The sequence below is a fragment of the Artemia franciscana genome, chromosome 16, assembly GCF_032884065.1.
Source record: "Artemia franciscana chromosome 16, ASM3288406v1, whole genome shotgun sequence".
NCBI lineage: Eukaryota > Metazoa > Arthropoda > Branchiopoda > Anostraca > Artemiidae > Artemia > Artemia franciscana.
The window spans coordinates 865,461-885,559 of record NC_088878.1 but is presented as its reverse complement, the minus strand read 5'-3'; the positions used below and the strand labels follow the sequence as shown (position 1 = coordinate 885,559).

Sequence of the window (20,099 nt, the reverse complement as noted above, 5' to 3'; positions counted from 1 at the left end):
TATTTTTATTATTCTCAATGAATACGCTAAGCCCACAAAATATACTGTTTAATGGTTTATTGCTCCGCATATATTTTCCCCTTATTAGTCCCCATTTAGTCGGCATCTTAATGATATCACTTAAGAGGTATTTAATATTTAATGTTTAACGTAGTTCATTTCATGCATTTACCTGTAAGTGCTTTAGAACAAATTTTTAAGTTGGGCGTTATTCAATTTACAGTGTACATGACATAAATTTTACAAAAAAAAAAAAAAAAAAAAAAAAAAAAAAAAAAAAAAAAAAAAAAAAAAAAACGAAAAGAGAACTTCTTTTATGTATTATAGTATTTTATATTCTAAATACCTTTTACGAAGTATTTTTAATTCATTTATATGTTTAATTGATGCAAACTATATAATACATTGTCACTATAATCACCATGAACCGTGTGATTTGACTCTTGAAATATATACATTCTATTTACGATTCATTTTAATATCTTGACCTTGAAATAGCACTTACTACTTTAAATTTTTGATGTTGCTGTTTTTTCTTGCTACTTGTTTTGCTTTGTTTTTGTTTTATTGACAAGCTCATATCAGCTTCAGCTAAGGTACTGAACAAATATATTCTAAATCCTGTATATGTAAATATCAGTAAACCGTTTGGTTGGTTCTCCAAAAAAGACAAGAAACACGTATCGAATTCAAATCCTACCTTTCAAACAGTTCGTGGTGACGAACTACAGTAAGGAGCGACCCGGCTCAATAGTAACCAAAACTCTAAAAAACGGAATTTTGATACGAAGAGATACATCAAAAGAATCTGATTTTAATGCTGATTTTAAATATATGAGCTTCATCAACTTTAGTCTTACCCATCCAAAGTTGCGAGCCCGAGAATATTTGCCTGATTTTCGAAAAAGCGGGAAACCACCCCTAAAGGTCATGAAACTTAAAGAAAATCACACCATCAGATTCAGTGTATCAGAGAACTCTACTATAGAGGTGTCAAGCTCCTATCTGCAAAAATATAGAATTTTGTATTTTTTGCCAGAAGAAAGATCACGAATGCGTGTTTACTTGTTTATTTGTTGTTGTTTTTTTTCCCTAGGGGTAATTGTGTCGACCCAGTAGTCTTAGAATGTCGCAAGAGGGCTCATTCGAATGGAAATTAAAAGTTCTAGAGCCCTTCTTAAGTGACGAAAATGGAGGGAACTGGGCCTCCTCCCACGCTAGAGTCACCAGATCAAAATTTTGAGATAGCCATTTTGTTCAGCATAGTCAAAAAATCTAATAACTATGTCTTCGAGGACGACTTCGAGGACGGACAGTCCCCAGGGGAAGGGCTGCAAGTTATGAACTCTGCCCATTGCTTACATATAGTATTGGTTATAGGGAAGTATACAGACGTTTTCAGGGAGGAATGTTCTGATGTCGGTGGGAGGGGGGGGGGTCAGGGGTTGCGCGGGAGGATCTTTCCATGGAGGAAAAATTATTTAAAAGCATTATTTAAAAAAAACAATGAGAAATTAAGTAAAAAAAGTTTTTCCAACTGAAAGTAAGGAGCAATATTAAAACTTAAAACGAAGAGAAATGTTCGAATTTCTTTCCAGTTCTTTAAGAATGACCAATGAATCACAGAGACAGTTTAATTAGAATAAATAACTCTTTCGAAATTAATAACAATATTTATTGTAAAGAGCGAGGGATTGAGGAGGGACGAACTTCCTCATATACGTAATAAAGATATACAAATATAGAAGTTCGTTACGTAAGTTAATTCGTAAATTACATACAGTTATTACTAATAAAACGTTCGTAAATAAATTTAAAAGTTTGGCATTTTTAAGTAGCCAAAATTTGGAGGGCAACTAGGCCCCCTCCCCCGCCCCTTTTACAAAATCGTCCGATCAAAACTTTGAGAAAGCCATTTAGCCGAAAAGAAGCAAAAATAATATCCAAATTTCGTTTTAAGTATTCATGTACGATGAGCCAGCATCAAAACCTGCACTAACTCAAACACGTTCAGAAATTAAATTAAAAGAAAACAAGTTTTTTTTTAACTGAAAGTAAGAAGCGACATTAAGACTTAAAACAAACAAAAATTATTCCATATATGAAAGGGGCTGTTCCCTCCTCAATGCCTTGCTCTTTACGCTAAAGTTTGACTCTTTGTCACAATTCTACTTTTTAAAACAATAAAAAACTTTAGCGTAAAGAGCGGGGCGTTGAGGAGGGGACAATCCCTTCATATACGGAATAATTTCTGCTCGTTTTAAGTTTTAATGTCGCTCCCTACTTTCAGTTAAAAAAAAAACTTTTTTTTATTTAAGTCAAAATATAGACTTGGGCAAATAGTAGAATTTTATGTCCATTCGAGAATCCATAAAGGTGCTAAAGTTTTCCAATGTTGTTCACCCCAATATTATTTCTTTGTGGAGGAATCCCAGAGTTTATCAAAATACTAGATTAGGAACACTTAGGGTTAAAGTTAGGGCTCCCTATGCAGCCTTGGGTGTGGTGATATCAAATCACTGAAGTATTATGCCAATTTAGAATTTGTTCGTTCCTCAAAGCAAAATAAAATCCCACCTTTTTGATTCGAAATCCATAACAATGTGAACAACTCCTTCCTTTTCTTGATCAAGGAACCGATCATCTAAACTACATGCTGGACCTATCCTCGAATCCAAGTATGAGCTAGTTGTGTCACTAAATGTCCTGTCAAGTGTAAAGCCAATCTAAATTTGAAGACCAAAGTTAGTGTAAACAATACTCGAGCAAAGGGGGAGAAAATTCCCCTTAACTTAAATATTTCAAATTTTTTTTTATATTTTTCGAATTGTGGCCTGTTTTTCTTGCACCAGAATCTAAGTACGACCTTCCCTCCTTCCACCAAGGATCTGAACCTGTGGGTTCCCCTTCAAATCTTTTCCTTAATGGTATATCCAATTTTACTTTGAAGGTAACATTATATAGTGAAATATGATTTAGAATACACCGCCTTATTAAAAGTTTATAAGTTTATTATTCCAAATTTGCAAACAAATAAATAAACTAAACAACACTTTTGCATTCGAAAAAACCTATGGGGGTTTGCATTCGCGCAAAAGTCCACGTAACTATTTGCTTATTAACTCGAATATTTACTTAAACATCAACTATTTAATTAAAACTATAATAAATAAATAAAAAATAAACTATATATGCAAAAATAGATAAATAAATAAATAACTGCACTAAAAATAATAATTGACAAATAAAAATATACAAAAGAATAATAATAACAAATCCAGTCTCCCTCATTTTTCAATACTCAACTCGCCCTGCCCTTGCAACTCCACCTTAGCTCATCCGATTGACCACTTCCGCGTGCTTGTGCTTTTTTCATATACATCATAGCTAAGTATAAATTTTATATAACATGTAACATAGTCAACATACTATAATATAGTTAGCGTTTACAACATTGTATAATATATAACTATAGAACCTAGTTTTATAAGATAAATTTTATTCAGAAGTAATTGATGCAATAAACATTTTTAAGATTCGTTACTAGGCTAGATAGTTATTGATAAAGAGAAAAGGCAACAAAAAACACATTCATTTTTAGTACACAAACGAAGAAACTGGACCTTAACATTGTTTAAAACACTTGAAAAAATTCAAAAGATAGAAGAAAGACACAAGAAGAAAGCAAAAAGAGATCAACTTATGAAAAGTAAGCGTTGGAAAACGAAAACTAGGTTTAAAGAAAAGCATCCAGGGTAAAATCAGCACTCACACAATTTTCTATTACCGAGATCTGTTTTGGGGCAAACATAGATAGCTGAAAATGCTGTTTACAAATAGTTTGTAATTTTTCTTTCAGAAAGTTGAAAACTTACCATAAAAGTTTAGATGGAATTTGTAATATTGTATAGATGGAAGTTGTATTTCTATTACCTTAACTGAAAAGCTTTGTCTGAAACCTTTTATCCTCCCCTTTCAACTCTAAATCTATAAATCCTTTGATGTCTCATTTATTCCTTGAATTCTCCTTTTTTTTGATCCCTTATGTTACAAATAGCATCTGGATCCCCTTCCCCTAGGATTTGACTACCTACACAATAGAATATTATTCACTGCCAGTGAACTAAAAAAAGCCCAAAAGCATTGAAATAAAAAAAAATGTTTCAAAACCACTAATTTTCCTTTGTTTGTTTTGATCTAGAACACTTGTTTCTCCATGCCTTAGACCTTCCTCTTTCTGTTGGAACAGCAAATTTGTTAATATCCCATATTTTTAATATTTTGCTTTCTTTCCTCCACAGCTTTTTCATTTTCTTCTCTAGATTTGTTTCTCCCTCCATCATATTTCTCTGCTTCATATTTTGCTCTTTTCGTACAGTTTAATGTTTTTCTTTTTCTTCTTTTTCTTAGTGTTGAGGATCTCGTTATTTCAGCAGAGTTTCAAGTTACCCAGTGGCTTTTGTCTCTTCTTTTTTGAAGCGATTGTTATTTCTTCCTGCTTTAATATTATTAGTACTTACTGTACTACTACTACTACTAACAGCTCACCGCAGTACCAAGCCATCTGAGGCCAACACAGCTACACACACTCCTTCTCCATCCTAACATATTCCAAGCCTTTCTCTTTATACCTCCCCCCAGAAGTTCCCATTGCCCTTATACCTTTCTTTACGACATCCTCTCATCCCAACTGCAGACGACCTGATTTCCCTTTAGCCCTAAACGATTGACCGAAAATGACAATCTGTCATCCTTCATCCATAGAACATGCCCCAGCCATCTTAACCTTTCTTCCATTAAAGCCCTAGAAAGCAGGATTGAACCACACTTTTCACAGAACTTACTGTCTAAGATAGAGTTAGTCAGTCAGATATCCCAAAACAATCCCTTAGGAAAAGATCCCGAAAATCTTCCTCCGTTTTTTGGAGCGCCCATGCTTCAGATCTTTGACCACTGTCATCACTGTAGCTTCTAATATTCTAATCTTGGCTCGCAGACTCGTCTTCCTAATCCTCCAGACTTTTTTGAACTGTGAAAAAACACCCTGAACCTTGGCTATTCTACTTTTGACATCTTCGCAGTTCCCAATATAACTTTTCTATCTTCACTTATTCCTAGTCTTAGCGAATTAGTCTTCTTAGCATTTATTTTCAAACCTATTCTAACACCCCGAACTCGCAAAACCTCTAAAAGTTCATTCAGTTTGCTCACACTTTCATCTAGGATGCTTAAACAGTCAGCATAATCCAAGTCCAGAAGAGTTTTTCCTCCCCATTTGATTCCGTGTTCCCCCATTGCCTTTCCTGTGCTCCTGAAGACGAAGTCCATCAAAATGATTCATATAAAGGGGGACAGAACACAACCCTTCTTAACTCTTGATTTGATACGAAAAGAGTATTACTATACTATACAGTATAGTAATACTGGTATGCACTTACTATACACATGTACTTATTTAGTACACTATACAGAAAAAGTATGTACTTACTATACAGATTCATCATATTCGGGTTTACTTTAATACATAATGTTTATTATGACATAATGCATATTAACGTTGAAAGCCTATTTCTGTCCCAATTAATGTTTTGGGCTGTGCGTTTTTTTTCTTTTTTCTATTGAATTTCCGGAAAAACCATGTCAGCAATGACCAGATTCATAATCGCATAGGAAAATTAGAGATCGCCACCGTTAAGAGACAGTGAAGATGGCGAAACCTTGAACATATTATCCGCATGACAAATCATAGTCTAACTAAAATGCTCCTACACCGGCAACCATCATTGAAGAAGACTCAGGAACACGCTCCGTAGGAGGTACGAACATGACAGAACAGCAATTCAGGTGAGTCTCATCCCAGAGTGGGAGGCAATCTACGCAGCAGCCAATTTGAGGAGATATTAGACTTAAATATAGCAGAATACAATTGTTCTAATCAATTAATAGAGTTGACTATTTGAATTGTTTTCGCAAAAAGTGAGATCAGTATATGAAATAGATGGCACTGCAGTTTTTGTAATAAATTTTACACTATTAACAAGCCAGATCCATTTAATTCTCGTGGTTTTTCGAATTTTCATGATTTGTGAATTAGATTTTTAAATTTTAACAAATCCATCCCTTCTACCCACTCCACAGTAACTTCTTAATAATAAAAAAAGAATATTTGCTTATTGCATACTTTTACAAAACATGATGAAAAAGCGTGGGTTAAAAAAAAATTCTTTTTAAGTCATAATGTGAGCTTTTCTGCTATATAGTTAGATTTAGTTCGTTTTCCGTCGCCAAGCCCCCCCCCCCATCATGTCCCACCAAGTACATGGGCGCCGGCAGGGGGTGCCTTTGCCTCCCCCTGGAAATTGGGGACTATAAAGTAATTATTAGGAAACTAAAGAAAAAAGTAAAACAGTTCAAAATAGGGATGATACCTTTTTATTGACAATGAATAGATATAAAATTATTTAACTTGATATTTCGAACACATATACAGTGTTCATCGTCAGCAGTAAAAGTAGTACTGCTGATGATGAACACTGTATATGTGTTCGAAATATCCAGTTAAATAATTTTATATCTATTCACTGTCAATAAAAAGGTATCATCCCTATTTTGAACTGTTTTACTTTCGTCATGGAAAGGCAGTGTGGTCTTCGAAGTTATCTACTAAAGAAAAAAGAGCAGAATAGGGGAAAACCATAGAAAAAATTTGTGCTTCCCCATTGTTGGCTACCTGTCAATAGATTTTGACCCTTAATAAGGAAAATTAGTTCTAATTTGTGACTGAGTGACCCCTTTCCAGTTTTCCACAAACATTTTTTCTATAAGATTTGGTTCGAGCAACAGAAAAAAAGATCAAATTTTTCATAGTAATGAATGATAAGTAAATAGCAATTCAATAACGAAAGTATAAAAGCCTAACAAGTGATAACATTCAATCAAAGAATCAGGTTTTTATGGTGATCCTAAATATGTATTTGTTTATTAGTAATTGGTGCAGCCACTAGTACACAAGAAAGTTCGTACAATTATGGGAAACACGAGGAAAACAACTTAATAAGGGGCGATTTCGGTAAAAACATGCTGTCAACATTTGCTTGCATTGCAAGAGTACCCATGAGCTGATCTATGAAGTCACTATAAACAGAAATGTTTCTCCTGAACGGAATGCCGGGAATTTTTATATTTTCCTATTTTTCATATTTTATATAAAAAACAAGATATCTTTTTGTTTTTTATTATAATTTTTTTCCAGGAGTGATTGTATTAATCTAGTTGTCACTTTGAAAAATATTTTATTCTTTACAGTTACGAAGCATAAAGGTGTCAAATATTTTTGTTCTTGGTATTCAAAATTAGATTAAAAATATTGAATTAAAATTTTTTATTTGATTTTCTTAATTTTGGATTTTATGCTTTACTTTTAACAAACTACCTTGATACTGCGTTACGTTTTATAAACAATTGAGTCTAAAGGCATCAAATATTTTGGTGTTTAATAACCAGGCTGAAAACTGTCGATATTGTTAAAAAATATCCTTCCAACGCCTCGGCATTGCTCAAAACAACTGAATGCTGGGAATTTATATCTTAGTTTCTGTAAGTAGGCTATTGTTTTGTATAGTTTTTATAGTTGATTACTTTTTTCCTTTTTATATACTTTTACTTTTAATTGACATATTTTTTCCAATGCCTTTAGAAAAATGTTTGTCTCAAAGCTTCATTAAATAAAAAATAGTTTTTTCAACTGAAAGTAAGGAGCAACATTAAAACTTAAGACAATCATAAATTATTACGTGTATGAAAAGGTTTGACCCCCCCCTCAACACCTCGCTCTTCACGCTACAGTTTTTCAACACTTGAAAAAATTTATAGTTCTAATTCAACGACACTTGTGTTTCAGGAGTTGTTTTTAAAGAATTGGGACAACATTTAAACTTTAGCGTATTGAGAATGGGGCGAACCCCCTCATATACGCAATAATTTCTGTTCATTTTAAGTTTTAATGTTGCTCTTACTTTCAGTTGAAAAAACTTTTTTTTTGAATCTAATTTCTGATCGTTTTTAAGAATAACCCCAGGATACCTGGCTCCATCTCTACGGAAAAATCCCCCTTCCTAAAGAAATATCCTCTGGAAAATTCAATCCTGCTGAAAATTTACCCCGGACAATTACCCTTAATATCTCCACGCCTAAAATTAAATCAGTAAAGAGAAAGCAAGACACATGAAAAAAATTTCGTATAGAAATTCTGGCAGATTCACTCAGTGTAAAACTTCCCCTGAAAAGTTCACCCCCTGGAAACTTCTCTCTCCATGAAAAATTCTCCCCGTACAAAATTCTTCCAGCAGACAATTTGTCCTTCCCTCCCCACCTGAAAAACGTAAACAGGTACTTCCCAGTAACAAATAAACCAATGGATAAATTTTATAACTGGAAAACCTTTCCCCAGGGACTGTAGGGGGTCATTTTATTTCTAAAGACATAGCTATTGGGTTTTTCAACAATGCTGAAGAAAAAAAAAACTGTCGCAAAATTTGGATCGGACCATTTTGGAAAAAGTGGCATGGGAGGGGGGCCTAGTTGCCCTCCAATTTTTGATAACTTGAAAAAGGCACCAGTACTTTTAATTTCCGTTAGAATGGGCCCTATCTCGATGTTTTAGGCCCACTGGGTCGATACGATCACCCTTAGAAAAAACAACTACGAAAAAACAAAGAACAAATGAACACGCATCCGTGATCTTTCTTGAAACTTATACAGCAGGGTTCCTTGATATGCTGAATCCGATGGTGTGATTTTCATTAAAATTCTATGACCCTTTTTTCAAAAATCAGACAAATTTTCTCAGGCTCATAGCCTGAAGGGTTAATCTTAATGAAACTTATATATTTGGAATCAGCATATTAAGCCAATTCTTTTGATATATCTATCAGTATCAAAATGTCGATGTTTAAAGTTTCGGTTACTATTGAGCCTCCTTACAGTTCATTACCACGAACTGTTTGATTAACCACCAAAATTCAAACATAGATAGATCATTAAAATATTGATTTTTTTGCCTTACCAAAAGTATTGTATTCATAAAACTTTACAGTTTCATGAAATGTAATTAAACAAATAGAAAAGGTTTTTCAAACAAAGTAAAGAGCAAGTTTAGAATTTAAAACAAACATAAATTAATATTTATATAAGGGGGACTGCCCCTTTCTCAACACCTTGCTCATTAAACAACAGTTTTTTAGTGCTTTGAAAAATCATATCTTTCCAAGTGCAAATTTCTTCAAAAAATTGAAAAAAGCCAAACTTCACAGTAAAGAGTTAGGAGCTAAGGAGGTGACAGCCCCAAAATATAAAAAATTATCTATTCAAATCTGTTTCTAATTTTCATTTGAAAAAACCCTTTTTTTTTATTTAATTTCTCATGATTTTCTAACATATAATTTGAGGCACTGGTCCCTTAAATCCCTGATTAATTGCCTTTAAAATTTATAAATCAGTAATTATAAGTTGACTAGAACCGTCCTATATTTCAATTTGCAATATCAATTTTGCATAAAATATAAATATACATAAAAAAATGGTGGTGAATAGTAATTTTGGTAAAAATTCCTTGTTAATATCACTACTAAAGAATTTCGGTTGGATAAAAGGAGTATTATTGTTAGTATGGATGGAAATTCTGTGAGGCTTTTGAACTTCTACATAAATGAAGCCATCACAACCTCTACAATAGGATTTTCTTATCAATATAAATACATTACATAAATTTCTTTAAATACATTAAAATGCTTCACACAAATAGAAAAAGAAAATCAAACCATTTAAAGCTGCTGAAAACTAAGTTACCGGCAGTATTTGCCATCCAAAAGAAGTTTCCTGGTGGGGCTAATGATGTCCTGCCTTGACTTTTCCACCTCTGTGCTAATAGATATGGGAATGTAACATTTAACTGTATAGAGAAACAATTTAATTCATTCCTACTCCAGCCCTACCTCTTTCAACATTTATATGAAGCCTCATGAAGAGTAAGCAGTTTGTCCATTAAATCTTCTTTTCAGGAATCTAATTTGCCCCCACCTCAACAATGACTCACCCCTCCCCTCACTATAGCTGATACGCAATTACAGATAACCAAAAGTAGCTTATTTCCTTTCAAATAAAGAAATTCCACATCTTGAAGAATGGAGCATGAAACCTCTATGGTAGGGTTCTCTGATATGTTGTATCTAATAAAGGGATTTTTAATAAGATTGCTTCTTTGTTTGGGGGTGTTTCCTCTTTTTTCAAAATAAGGCAATTTTTTTAAGATTTTTGGTTTTGTAATTTGACAGCTGGGTAGCAAGTTTAAATTTTGTTTTTCTTTTGCTATTCTATTTTTTAATGTCCAAAAATATAAGGGATTTAAGTTCAGGGGGGGGGGGAGGTGTCTTGTTTTGAAAGAGGTACATTTTACATGGCCGTTATAAAACCAAAAGCTGGTACCTATGCAGGCAGGATGGTTTTTGAGTATCTCTACTCCTTCTGTAAACTATTCTAAGGCTATTCTAAGTCTACATCTGTTATAATCTATGGAAGCAACAAATCTTTCCGTAATTTTGGCTTGAGTTTGATTTTCTTTTAAGATTAAATGCATAACAATTAAATATATTATTGATGAAATTAATTGATCCCTTTACCAGGAGTTCTTGTTGTCTAAAATTTACTGTATTTTGTTTCATTTTGCAAGCAATTTAATTGCTCTTTGTATTTGAGTTTTTCACTTCCTGAAATATATTCCCTTCACCCAACCACCACTGATATTTTGGCTTCTCTCCCCCTCAACCTAGAAAATTTTCTGCTGGCACCCTTGAACCAGTATGTCCACCAGTTAAAGTTCCTAGCAATGTCCCACCTTATTCCGTCCAACCCATTATGTGCACAAGCTTAAGTGAAATGTTCTAGTGAAAGCAAATAAAATTAAAAGAGAATTTGTTGGAAAAAGCTACAGAAACATTAACATAAATCATCAGTTGTAGGTTCTAATTCAAGGCCAAAACAAGGCCAACTTAATTCAACAGGTAAACTTTAACGCCAAGCAATAAGCCAATAATGCCTCTGTAAATGCCAAGCAATAAAAATCAATGGCTAAAATTCAGATCATATATTATTTGAAGCAACTAACGGTTGTAAAGGTGACATTCTACTGGTCTTCTCTCTGGCCTGAGAGAACTAAAAACAATCAAAATAAGATCTGATTTTTTTTTTTAATAGGCTAGATGGGAATCAACAAAAAGAAAAAAAAACTGGAGAAGAAATGTTGTTTTTTTTTTATGAAAATTTAAACAACCATAAAGGTTGTAATAGGTAAAATCAGGAATTTAATTTTTCATGAAAAATACCTACATATACAGTTTTTCCATAAACAAAAAAGAAATATAGAAGAAAATCTAGCTAAAAACATTTAGTCCAAACTGCTTAAAAAGGTGTAGCTCTTTGAAAGGGTAGCTATATCACAAAATCAATAAACTTTTAATTTGTTAGCTTTTATGGACAAAAAGCAATATCAAGTTTAACTAATTAATTTGGCTTATTAATTTTCTCAGTTTAACCGGATAGCACTAACTAAAATTAGACACTACCCTAGAAATTTTGGAATAATCAAAGGAAATATTACAAGAATTTATTATTGTTGGATCTAAGATTTATTTACTGGGGTCAAATCGTTTCTTGGTATAACCTATGATTTGTTTTGTTTTTATGAACTAATTAGTGTTAAACAATGAATAAGAGATGACAAACAATAAAGTAACCTGGATATGAAAAGGATTTTGGAAAGTCAGTCAGTAATTAAAAACTAAAACCATAATTCTTTAATAACAGAATGTTTGCTTTTTTTACCCTTATGTTGTGTTCATTTTATCTAAAGTGTTTGGTAAAAGTTATTTCTAGCACTTCTTATATTTATTATTTTTATATAGATTTATTAACCAGCAGAAATTGATGTTTACATGCTACTCTAGCTCTAGTTAATTATCCAGACACTGTTTAAACTGGTTACAAAATCTTTGACAACTGCAGTTTTCAGGTATGTTTAGATGGTCTTTGGGGATGAAGAAATTTTTTATTCTGATTTTCTTAGAGCCTTTAGGTTTAAAATTATAGCTTTGCACCAGATAGATATTGGATAAAAGTAACCAATAAACTGGTAGCTTAAAATACTAAATCAAGCAATATTAAACTGCACATTTACTTACCAGACTATCTACATTGTCTGCAGTATCTTTTATTGTGAAATTTGAAACATAAACTTCAAGGGTACCATCCTTTATAAAACCAAATGTTGATAAGGGTATGAATGTCCTATCATCTAACTGAAAAATATAAGTAATTATATGGGTATTTAAGAAGAAACCCACCAAAGAGAAGGCACTTGAAGGTTGACCAGGGAGCAGCACCTCCTTGAAGGTTCAAATATTCATCAGACCTTTTCAAAGGGAAACTCCTACAGAAAAGAAAGTTTTCTGCACCATTGGTCCACTCCTTTAGAACAATTATAGTCTTAATATTCCACAAATTAAAGTTGAAATGATATTTTCCACTATTGAACATCCAAGAGTGCTATTTAAAAGACTCTTGGAGCTTAGTTTAGAGCTAAAACGGTTAATTTTTATACAAAATCTGGATACCTCTGCCAAACTACCAAGGAAAAATATCTGGATCCCCTCCTCCAGATACAGTGAGGAGCATACGAGGTGACTTGTTAAATATTATAAATTCTATTATTATACAGAGCATCTTGTATATTATTATAATGCATTATTATGTTTTATATTACTATGCAATAAAAGTAACATTAAATATCATATCATATATTTAATTTGTAGATATTATTATACATTAAATATTGTTGTACATTGGTAAACACCAAAATTATGTTGAACATTTTAATATAGACACTCTTTATAAAATTGTAGTATTTGGAGAACTATAATTGTAGCCATAGCCATCAATGAGCATCATATTTCATGGCACTCAAAAGGAAATGGCATGGAGGATAGATAAGTGGATCCCTCAAAACTAACCTGGAAAGATCAAAATAAAGATTTAATTAACTGAGCAATCTCAATACATAAGCTTTTCTGTTGCTCATCAATTTTCAGCCTCCTATTATGCACTTTTATATTGTTTCATTGCACATAATATTTAGTTTTTGGGTCTTTAATTTTTATTTAATTTTAGTGCTTCAAAAAATGGCCAACTCAATCATGGTTGTGATTATTTTATTTTTTTTTACCATTGAGTTCTTGTATGGTGTTGGTTACAAGGCTGTTGCTTAATGATAGACACAAATTCAACCCTTTTTTTTGTTTGAAATACAATAGTCATAATGTCATTATATCCTTATATCCTAGCTTATCTTAATAGGCCTACTTTTAACATAAAGTTACTTTATTTGCCTGCCTTTTCTCTCTCCCTTGAGATATAAATCTGCATTCGCAATGTACATCTTAAGGAACAGTTTAATTTTCCAGAAAGAAAATAAATCTAAAAAGCAATTTAGAGATCCCACTGTATAACTAGGTAGTAAAATGATACTCAAAAATACTTTTTCTAATGATAAACTTTTGTTGAATACTCCTTAAGTCACTTTATTCTCCAAATCAAATTAACATTTTGACTAAACAATAGAAAATTCATTGCATATGTACACTTCATGGTAGGTTAGGGGGGTGGTGATAAACTTAATCTATGCAATATAAAATGAATGTTATATTTTTATTCCAGAAGAAATACTGAATCTAAAAGTATGTATTTTTTTAGTTAAATAATTAACTTGAACTTCTCCAAATTTTTTCTAGCTATAAGTTCTAGATTGGATGGTATTTCTATTGATTGCACTTAAGTTTTATGTATGGGTTGCAAGTTAGGTTCCACTACTGATTATTAACACACTTATATATTCAGCATTGTTTGTTGCTAAACATTCAATCTAGGCAAATCACATTGTTAGCCTAGGCCTAGTAAGAAAACTTATAGGGCTATAAGAATGATGGAATAAACTGACTTCTAGGTGATATAACAAAAACTATAGTTTTTAACTGTAAATAATGCAATTAGCTATTGTAATATTGGATATCTTACCCAAGGCCTAGTGTTGAATGGTAGGCTATTCTACTAATCTTTTGATATTAGCCTAGGCTACAACCTAGAATCAGTAAATGAATCTAGAACAGCACTACAAAGTTTAAAAGAAGGTCTATAAAGTAATTTAAAAAATAGTACCTGTAATGGCAAATGATGTATTCTGCACTCACTTAGTAAGATTTCTATCAATAATATTAAAATCCAGAAATGCATTTTGTTTTACTTCTTCACTAAAAGAGCATGTCCTGAAACTGACCCCGTTTGCTTCCACTTATCCGATTACTTATCTGACTAATCCAAGAGTTTTAGGAGAAGCACATGACGTCAGAGGTTACTCGGACTAACGCTCAGGATTACTTGTCCGTGGGCTTGCACTTTCTAACCCCGAAAAAAAAAGACTTGAGGACAAGTGACGTCATGTACATATTTTTTTAAATGGATAAACATGTGAAATCGTTAAGTCTAGAGATGAAACTTAAGTTAAGTCTAGAGAAAAGACAAGGAAACTGTAAATAGGCAACAAATCCTGTAAATAGTGGAAACAGTCTTAGCTTTTCAGTGACCTGTAAGTAATTTTGTGCATATTCCTTAGAATCTAAAGGGTTTTGGTGTTCTAGGCCTGTCTTGTATAGGCTAAGCTTCATAAGGAGTCAGAAGAAAAGTTTTTTGGTTATCAAAAAGGTCGGTTCTTAGGAAGGCAGCTATCACATTGGTGAGCTAGTCAAATATTACTATATCAAATAGGCCTAGTTTATTACTATATCAAATAGGCCTAGTAACCATCCTATAATTTTTTTTGAAAAAATTAGAATGATTAGGCCAATTCCTATAGCCTTTTATATAGTCTATATTTGTTGAGATTGCTATTTAAACTGTATTTTTGAGGTAAAGTAGGCCTAGGGGCAAAATTTTACTTTAGCAACTTTTGGCTATCTTTGAAAGAGGTTAGGCTAGGAAAATGAAACTTTCAGGGATATGTCTACAGGCTAAAGTACGTCCCAGGAAGGTATTTTGAAGTACATAATTCTACTCTAGAGGATCCTGAAATTTTTGGGTGCCTTGTTTTTTTTGGTTATCAGTTTCTTTTTCTCTGGCCTTAGTTCTGAAAAGACAATTCCTGTTGATTGAGCAGAACTTTAAGCCACAACACTGTTTTTTTCTAATTTTAGAAATAATCTTTTATGCCACCTCATTATAGGTTGAATATATGGCTTATATTATTTATTCTCCACAAATTTTGTTTTATTTGATTTCACTGATGTCAGTTGCTTTCTGTTAGAAATATATCTATTTATTGTATCAAGCTTCTTCTTTTGTGAAAAAATTTGAACTGTTTTTCTTCTTACATGTTGTATAAAATATAAAGGAATACCTGGCCCTTCATTTCATAGATTCGACTAAAAGTCTTTGGGGCATCTTATATCAAAATACATCTGACACATTTTTTTTTTTTTTTTTTTTTTTAGATGACATAGAACACCATTAAAGTTTTACATTTGCTTTGCTAAAAATTGTCTTAAAAAGTGCCAAGTTTAGAGAGTTATTGTAATATTCTTCTTGCTGATCAGTGTAATTGTTTTTAAAATTTCTTCTGTTTAAAGCATTTTAGAGAGATTCTGAGCCAACCATGGGTATATTGTTGTTACAAATGATTTTTCTCAAATGAGCTGGTGGAAAACCAATAGAACATATAATTTTTCTTTTTTTATTATTTCAAGACTAGAATATCACATAACTAAGCATTCATATTGGTGATTGTATCTTAAGTAAATACAATCCCTGATGGAGTTTTGTTGATACCTGTCTTAAAATTTATTTGTCTTAATAAAATACATATTATTTGTGGGACAGCAATGAAAAATGGGAGCAACTATGACTTGAGTTGTTTTTTTTACTATTTTCTTTTTCCAAATAATTTTTGTTCTCTGATGACATTTGTGTTCCTTCCTAGGTGGCTGGCACTCTAGGTTGAGAGTCCTTTATCCAAAGAGCACAGGTTTAATTCCTGGCATTTGCAGTTTATTTGGTTTGGGACAAAGGTCAGTGATGTGACTCTGTAAGTTCAGCCAGAATTGGCCCAAACTTAACAGGTTACCTAGAGAAATCTGGGGTCAGTAAGCAGGAAGGGCATTCAAAAGCATAGGATGACTGTCCCATAGCTTCCTATTGCACTTCCTGGTTAAAGGACCACCTGGTCCTTTACTGGGCTTCTGACTTGGCCATAGAACCTTTCTTTTAAACCCATTAAATATAAGTACTAAGGAAGAAATGCCAGTAAGGTGGTCCTTCTTTTTCAATGAATTGTTGATGTACAGACAAGAGTGTAAGTCATAAGAGGTGGCTGATGAATGTTTTGCAAGGTTTAAAAATTTAGGGTAATTGCTCAGTTTGGCAACTGAGCACAAAAGTAAAATTTTGTGACTGGTTTTCTTTATGAATATTATATTTATGTAATGACAAGCATTTTAAAGTTAATCTTCATTGTTTTTATTTAATTGCCATGGCCCTAGGACTTTAGTGTATTAAAACCTACTTATGTCCATCCATTTTCTTTTAAACAGAGAAGAGCTCTATGTTTCCTAGCTTCAAGAAATTTATATGCAATTTTGAGACCAGGGTTACAAAGTAGGTCAAAACTTGCAAATGGAACTGTGGTATGTCTAATTAATTTGTAAGAAATGTATATCAATTTAAAGATTAAAAAAATCATGTAGAAAACAAACAAGACAAATAAATAAAAGTATCCCTTTAAAACCATTTAATGAAGTGTAACAAATGTAGATCATCCTTAAGATTGAAATGAACAAAGCTTCAATTATGAATCTGTTTTCTTTAAACAGACTGAAGGGGCAAACCTCCAAGCTATGACAAATTCAATCTCACTTTTGGTCTCTTTCCTTTTCAATGGTAACTTTCTTTGGATTTTTTTTTTTCAACCAAGTAAAAACAGTAAGGACAGGATCAGGTATAAGTGGCCTTCCACTTAGCCTACATACCCAGGGGAAAATCATGCAGCTATACTAAAAATTGGTAAATTTTTTGTTGTTCATATTTTTGATTTACAAATAAAGTTAACATACCCCTTGGTGCCTTTTTTGTGTTCTTTACAAACATAATAAGTGCTTCAATTGCAAGTTTTTCAGCTCTTGAAAATGACCAAAATATACCCAAATAGTTTTTGGGTATAAAAAAAGCTTAAAACATAGGTCTCAAACTTACTGTTTCATTATTAATCCATTTTTTAAATGTAGTATAATCTATGAGTACAGATTTTCCACAATTAAGTTGGATTAATAAATTATACAATATTATGCTTTTTTTCTTCTTCTTTGATGCCAAATTTTCAATTAAAGTAGGTGTTCAAGTTTACCATTGAAAACTCGAACTAGCAATATAAGCAATTATTATATTTGGAAAGAACATACAAAAAGGCATCAAGTTGTATATGCACTTTATTTGTAAGTCAAAATATGAACAGCAAAAAATTTCCCCCAAACATGCCTAATTTGCAAATATATAGCCCAAATTATATATTTCCAATGTTTTCTGCCACCTTTTACTTGTTTTTCCCATTCTTGTTTGGCCACAGTTGCTTCAATTAACAGGTACTAGGGTTGAGGGATAGATTGGCTTTGGCAGAATCAATCGAAAATATGTAATTTCTGCTATAGATTTCCATATTAGGAGGGTTGGGGCTAAAGTAGAGCAGGGCTGCATGTAGAATGTGTTATCTATAATTATTATGTAAATTACAAAGAATCATCTTTTTTTTAACAGGTTTTCTTCTATAGGTCTACAGGTCCTTCTCTTGGCTTATACCACATCAAGCATTATATAACCAGTGAAGAATAAGTAGCAAAAAGCTATATATACATAAGCACATGTTATTTAACAATGACTTCTCTAGTGCTTAACTATGACCCCTTAGTAATAATGATAAGAAATGAGTAACAGAAAAAGTGAAATTTTGTGTAAATGACAATCAGGAACTGGATAGTGGCTCAAGGGGGCCAAAAACAGGGCTATATAATTGGAGTTAAAAAAATGTGGTGATTTTTTAGTAAAAAAAAAAACACTTTCCTGGCTAATTTAGGACTTTAAATTGATTAGCCTACTGAAATTTTCATATCCTATGCAGTTGAAGTGTTTTTTCCCTTTTCAGAGCGTTAAGACAATTTATCACAATAAAAATATCCAAAGCATCTTGAATGGAATGATTAAAAAAGGCAAAGGACAACCACAATTTGCAATCTTACAATTAAACTTCTGGCCACACAAACTGTATTAGGCTACCCAGCTCTGAAATAATTGCTGAAGGTGTATTTGCCTGTAAAATTAGAAACAGGCCTGAAGCCCCAGCCTCTTCCTTGTCAGAACTTCACATAGCATTAAAGCAATAATATAGGCTATTTTACATGTGAAAAATGTTGTTATTCTTGTAGTTATTTGTGCTGTTTCAAGTGACACGTGGCCAGATAATTATTTGTTGTTATCTTTTAGGGGTTAAACCCGATAAGTGGGAATCCCATTGGTGAAGTAAAAGAACACGGGGTGAGTCAGCGCTACGAAACAGTGTGGAAAATCAGCTGAAACTATTGTACAATTTAGTTAGCAACTCCCTTAAGATTTTCTGAAAGTTTCAAGTTATTTTGGCTGTTACTGAGGAACCCACGTTGAAAGTAGAATAGTCAAGGCCGAGTGTGTTTTTTTTTAATTTGAAAAGAGCTTAGAAGAATAGGTGAATGATACTATGAACCAAGATTTTAGTAATAGAAATTTTAGATTTAGTAATAGGAAAATGAGACTGTGAACCAAGATTTTAGTATTAGAAGCTACAGTGATGGTTCTGAGGCATAGGAGCTTCCAAGAACCACAAAAGAAGTTGCAATATTTTTTCCATAGGAATTGCCTATTTGTTGTTTTTGGCATCAGACTGACTGACTGTATTTTGAATAATAAGCTATACGATGATTGATCTGGTTCAATCAATTTTTTAGGACTAGTATGAGAAAAAAAGGAAGAGATGGGTAGGAATTGGCTTATGGATGGAGAATAGCAGATTACATAAAATTGTCTTTGTTGACCTGACGTCTAGAGCCAAATGAAAAAAGGGTCGTCGCTGAGTCGATTGGGAGGATATCGTAATGTTAAGTCTTAGAAAATTGGAATGTTAGAAGGGTGTTTAGAAAAGAGGCTTTGAATATATTGGAACGGAGGAGGAACGTGAGGAACTGTGTTCGCCTCAGGTCGCTTGGTACTGCAGTAAGTTGTTCAAGCTTCAACTTTAGTCTTATTTCCATTAGAAAGACTTTTCAAAAAATTAATTTGATGCACAAGCGAACTTAGTTCAAGTTTACTTAAAAAATCATCGTTTTTTATTTAATGAAAGAACATGAGATAAGCACTCATTTTGCGCTGTTCTGAGCTAGACTCTTATTTTTGGCCAAATATAAATAGGAGGAGCTTCAGTCACATTATGTGAGAACTAGCCTAGTCTTTGCCAGAGGAATTGCTTGCTATTTGAATAAATAACCATGAATTTTGAACGTTTTATTTTTTTAGGAGCCACTTCATATGTAAGATGTGATCAAATCAACTTCAGAGAGGGAAATGTCATTTATGTCACCAAACACATCCAATCAAAATTTTGTGGAGTCAGTTTTATTCAAAACAGTTCAAAAGACCTCCAAGGTTGACATGAATTCTTCAGAGCCCCAACACGGCAATGGTTGTAAGTTTTGCAAGTTGTCTTTTATTAACATGTAAGGTTTTTATTGAAAAACGTGCCATGTTGGACCCTAGGTCTCTGAAAAATGTGTGAAGAGTCATTATGTGCGTGCTGGTTGTCATAAAAGAATACAGTGTTTAAGGAACGACTGAGGCTATTAATTTGGACCTTTCAGGGTTTGTCAAAGGCATGTTGAAGATTAATCAAACAGCAGCCAGCTCCTTCCCTTTTTAAATGCTTTTTCCCC

At 32.7% G+C, this 20,099-nt stretch overlaps 2 protein-coding genes across 6 annotated transcripts in view; one reads left to right on the top strand and one right to left on the bottom strand.

The window, feature by feature from the left end:
- The window catches only part of LOC136036880 (protein GPR107-like), a 75,773-nt gene extending 61,364 nt beyond the window's left edge, over positions 1–14,409 (bottom strand). The window contains exons 1-3 of the mRNA XM_065719222.1: positions 14,263–14,409; positions 12,234–12,350; positions 2,578–2,726 (exon numbers count right to left, since the gene is read on the bottom strand). Coding sequence (XP_065575294.1) covers positions 2,578–2,726; positions 12,234–12,350; positions 14,263–14,337 — 341 coding nt within the window. The 5' untranslated portion in view covers positions 14,338–14,409. The remainder of the gene's footprint in view (positions 1–2,577; positions 2,727–12,233; positions 12,351–14,262) is intronic.
- Positions 14,410–14,548: 139 nt separating this feature from the next.
- Positions 14,549–20,099, top strand: part of LOC136036884 (uncharacterized) — a 104,719-nt gene continuing 99,168 nt past the window's right edge. For 2 of the 5 annotated variants that reach the window (XR_010619802.1, XR_010619801.1), the window contains exons 1-2: positions 14,549–14,689; positions 19,687–19,855. The gene's annotated coding sequence lies outside the window, so the exon portion shown is untranslated. Of the gene's footprint in view, positions 14,690–14,766; positions 14,837–15,670; positions 15,694–18,637; positions 18,676–19,686; positions 19,856–20,099 lie in introns of those variants that run through there. The other 3 variants (XR_010619803.1, XR_010619805.1, XR_010619804.1) reach the window with 3 other exon arrangements.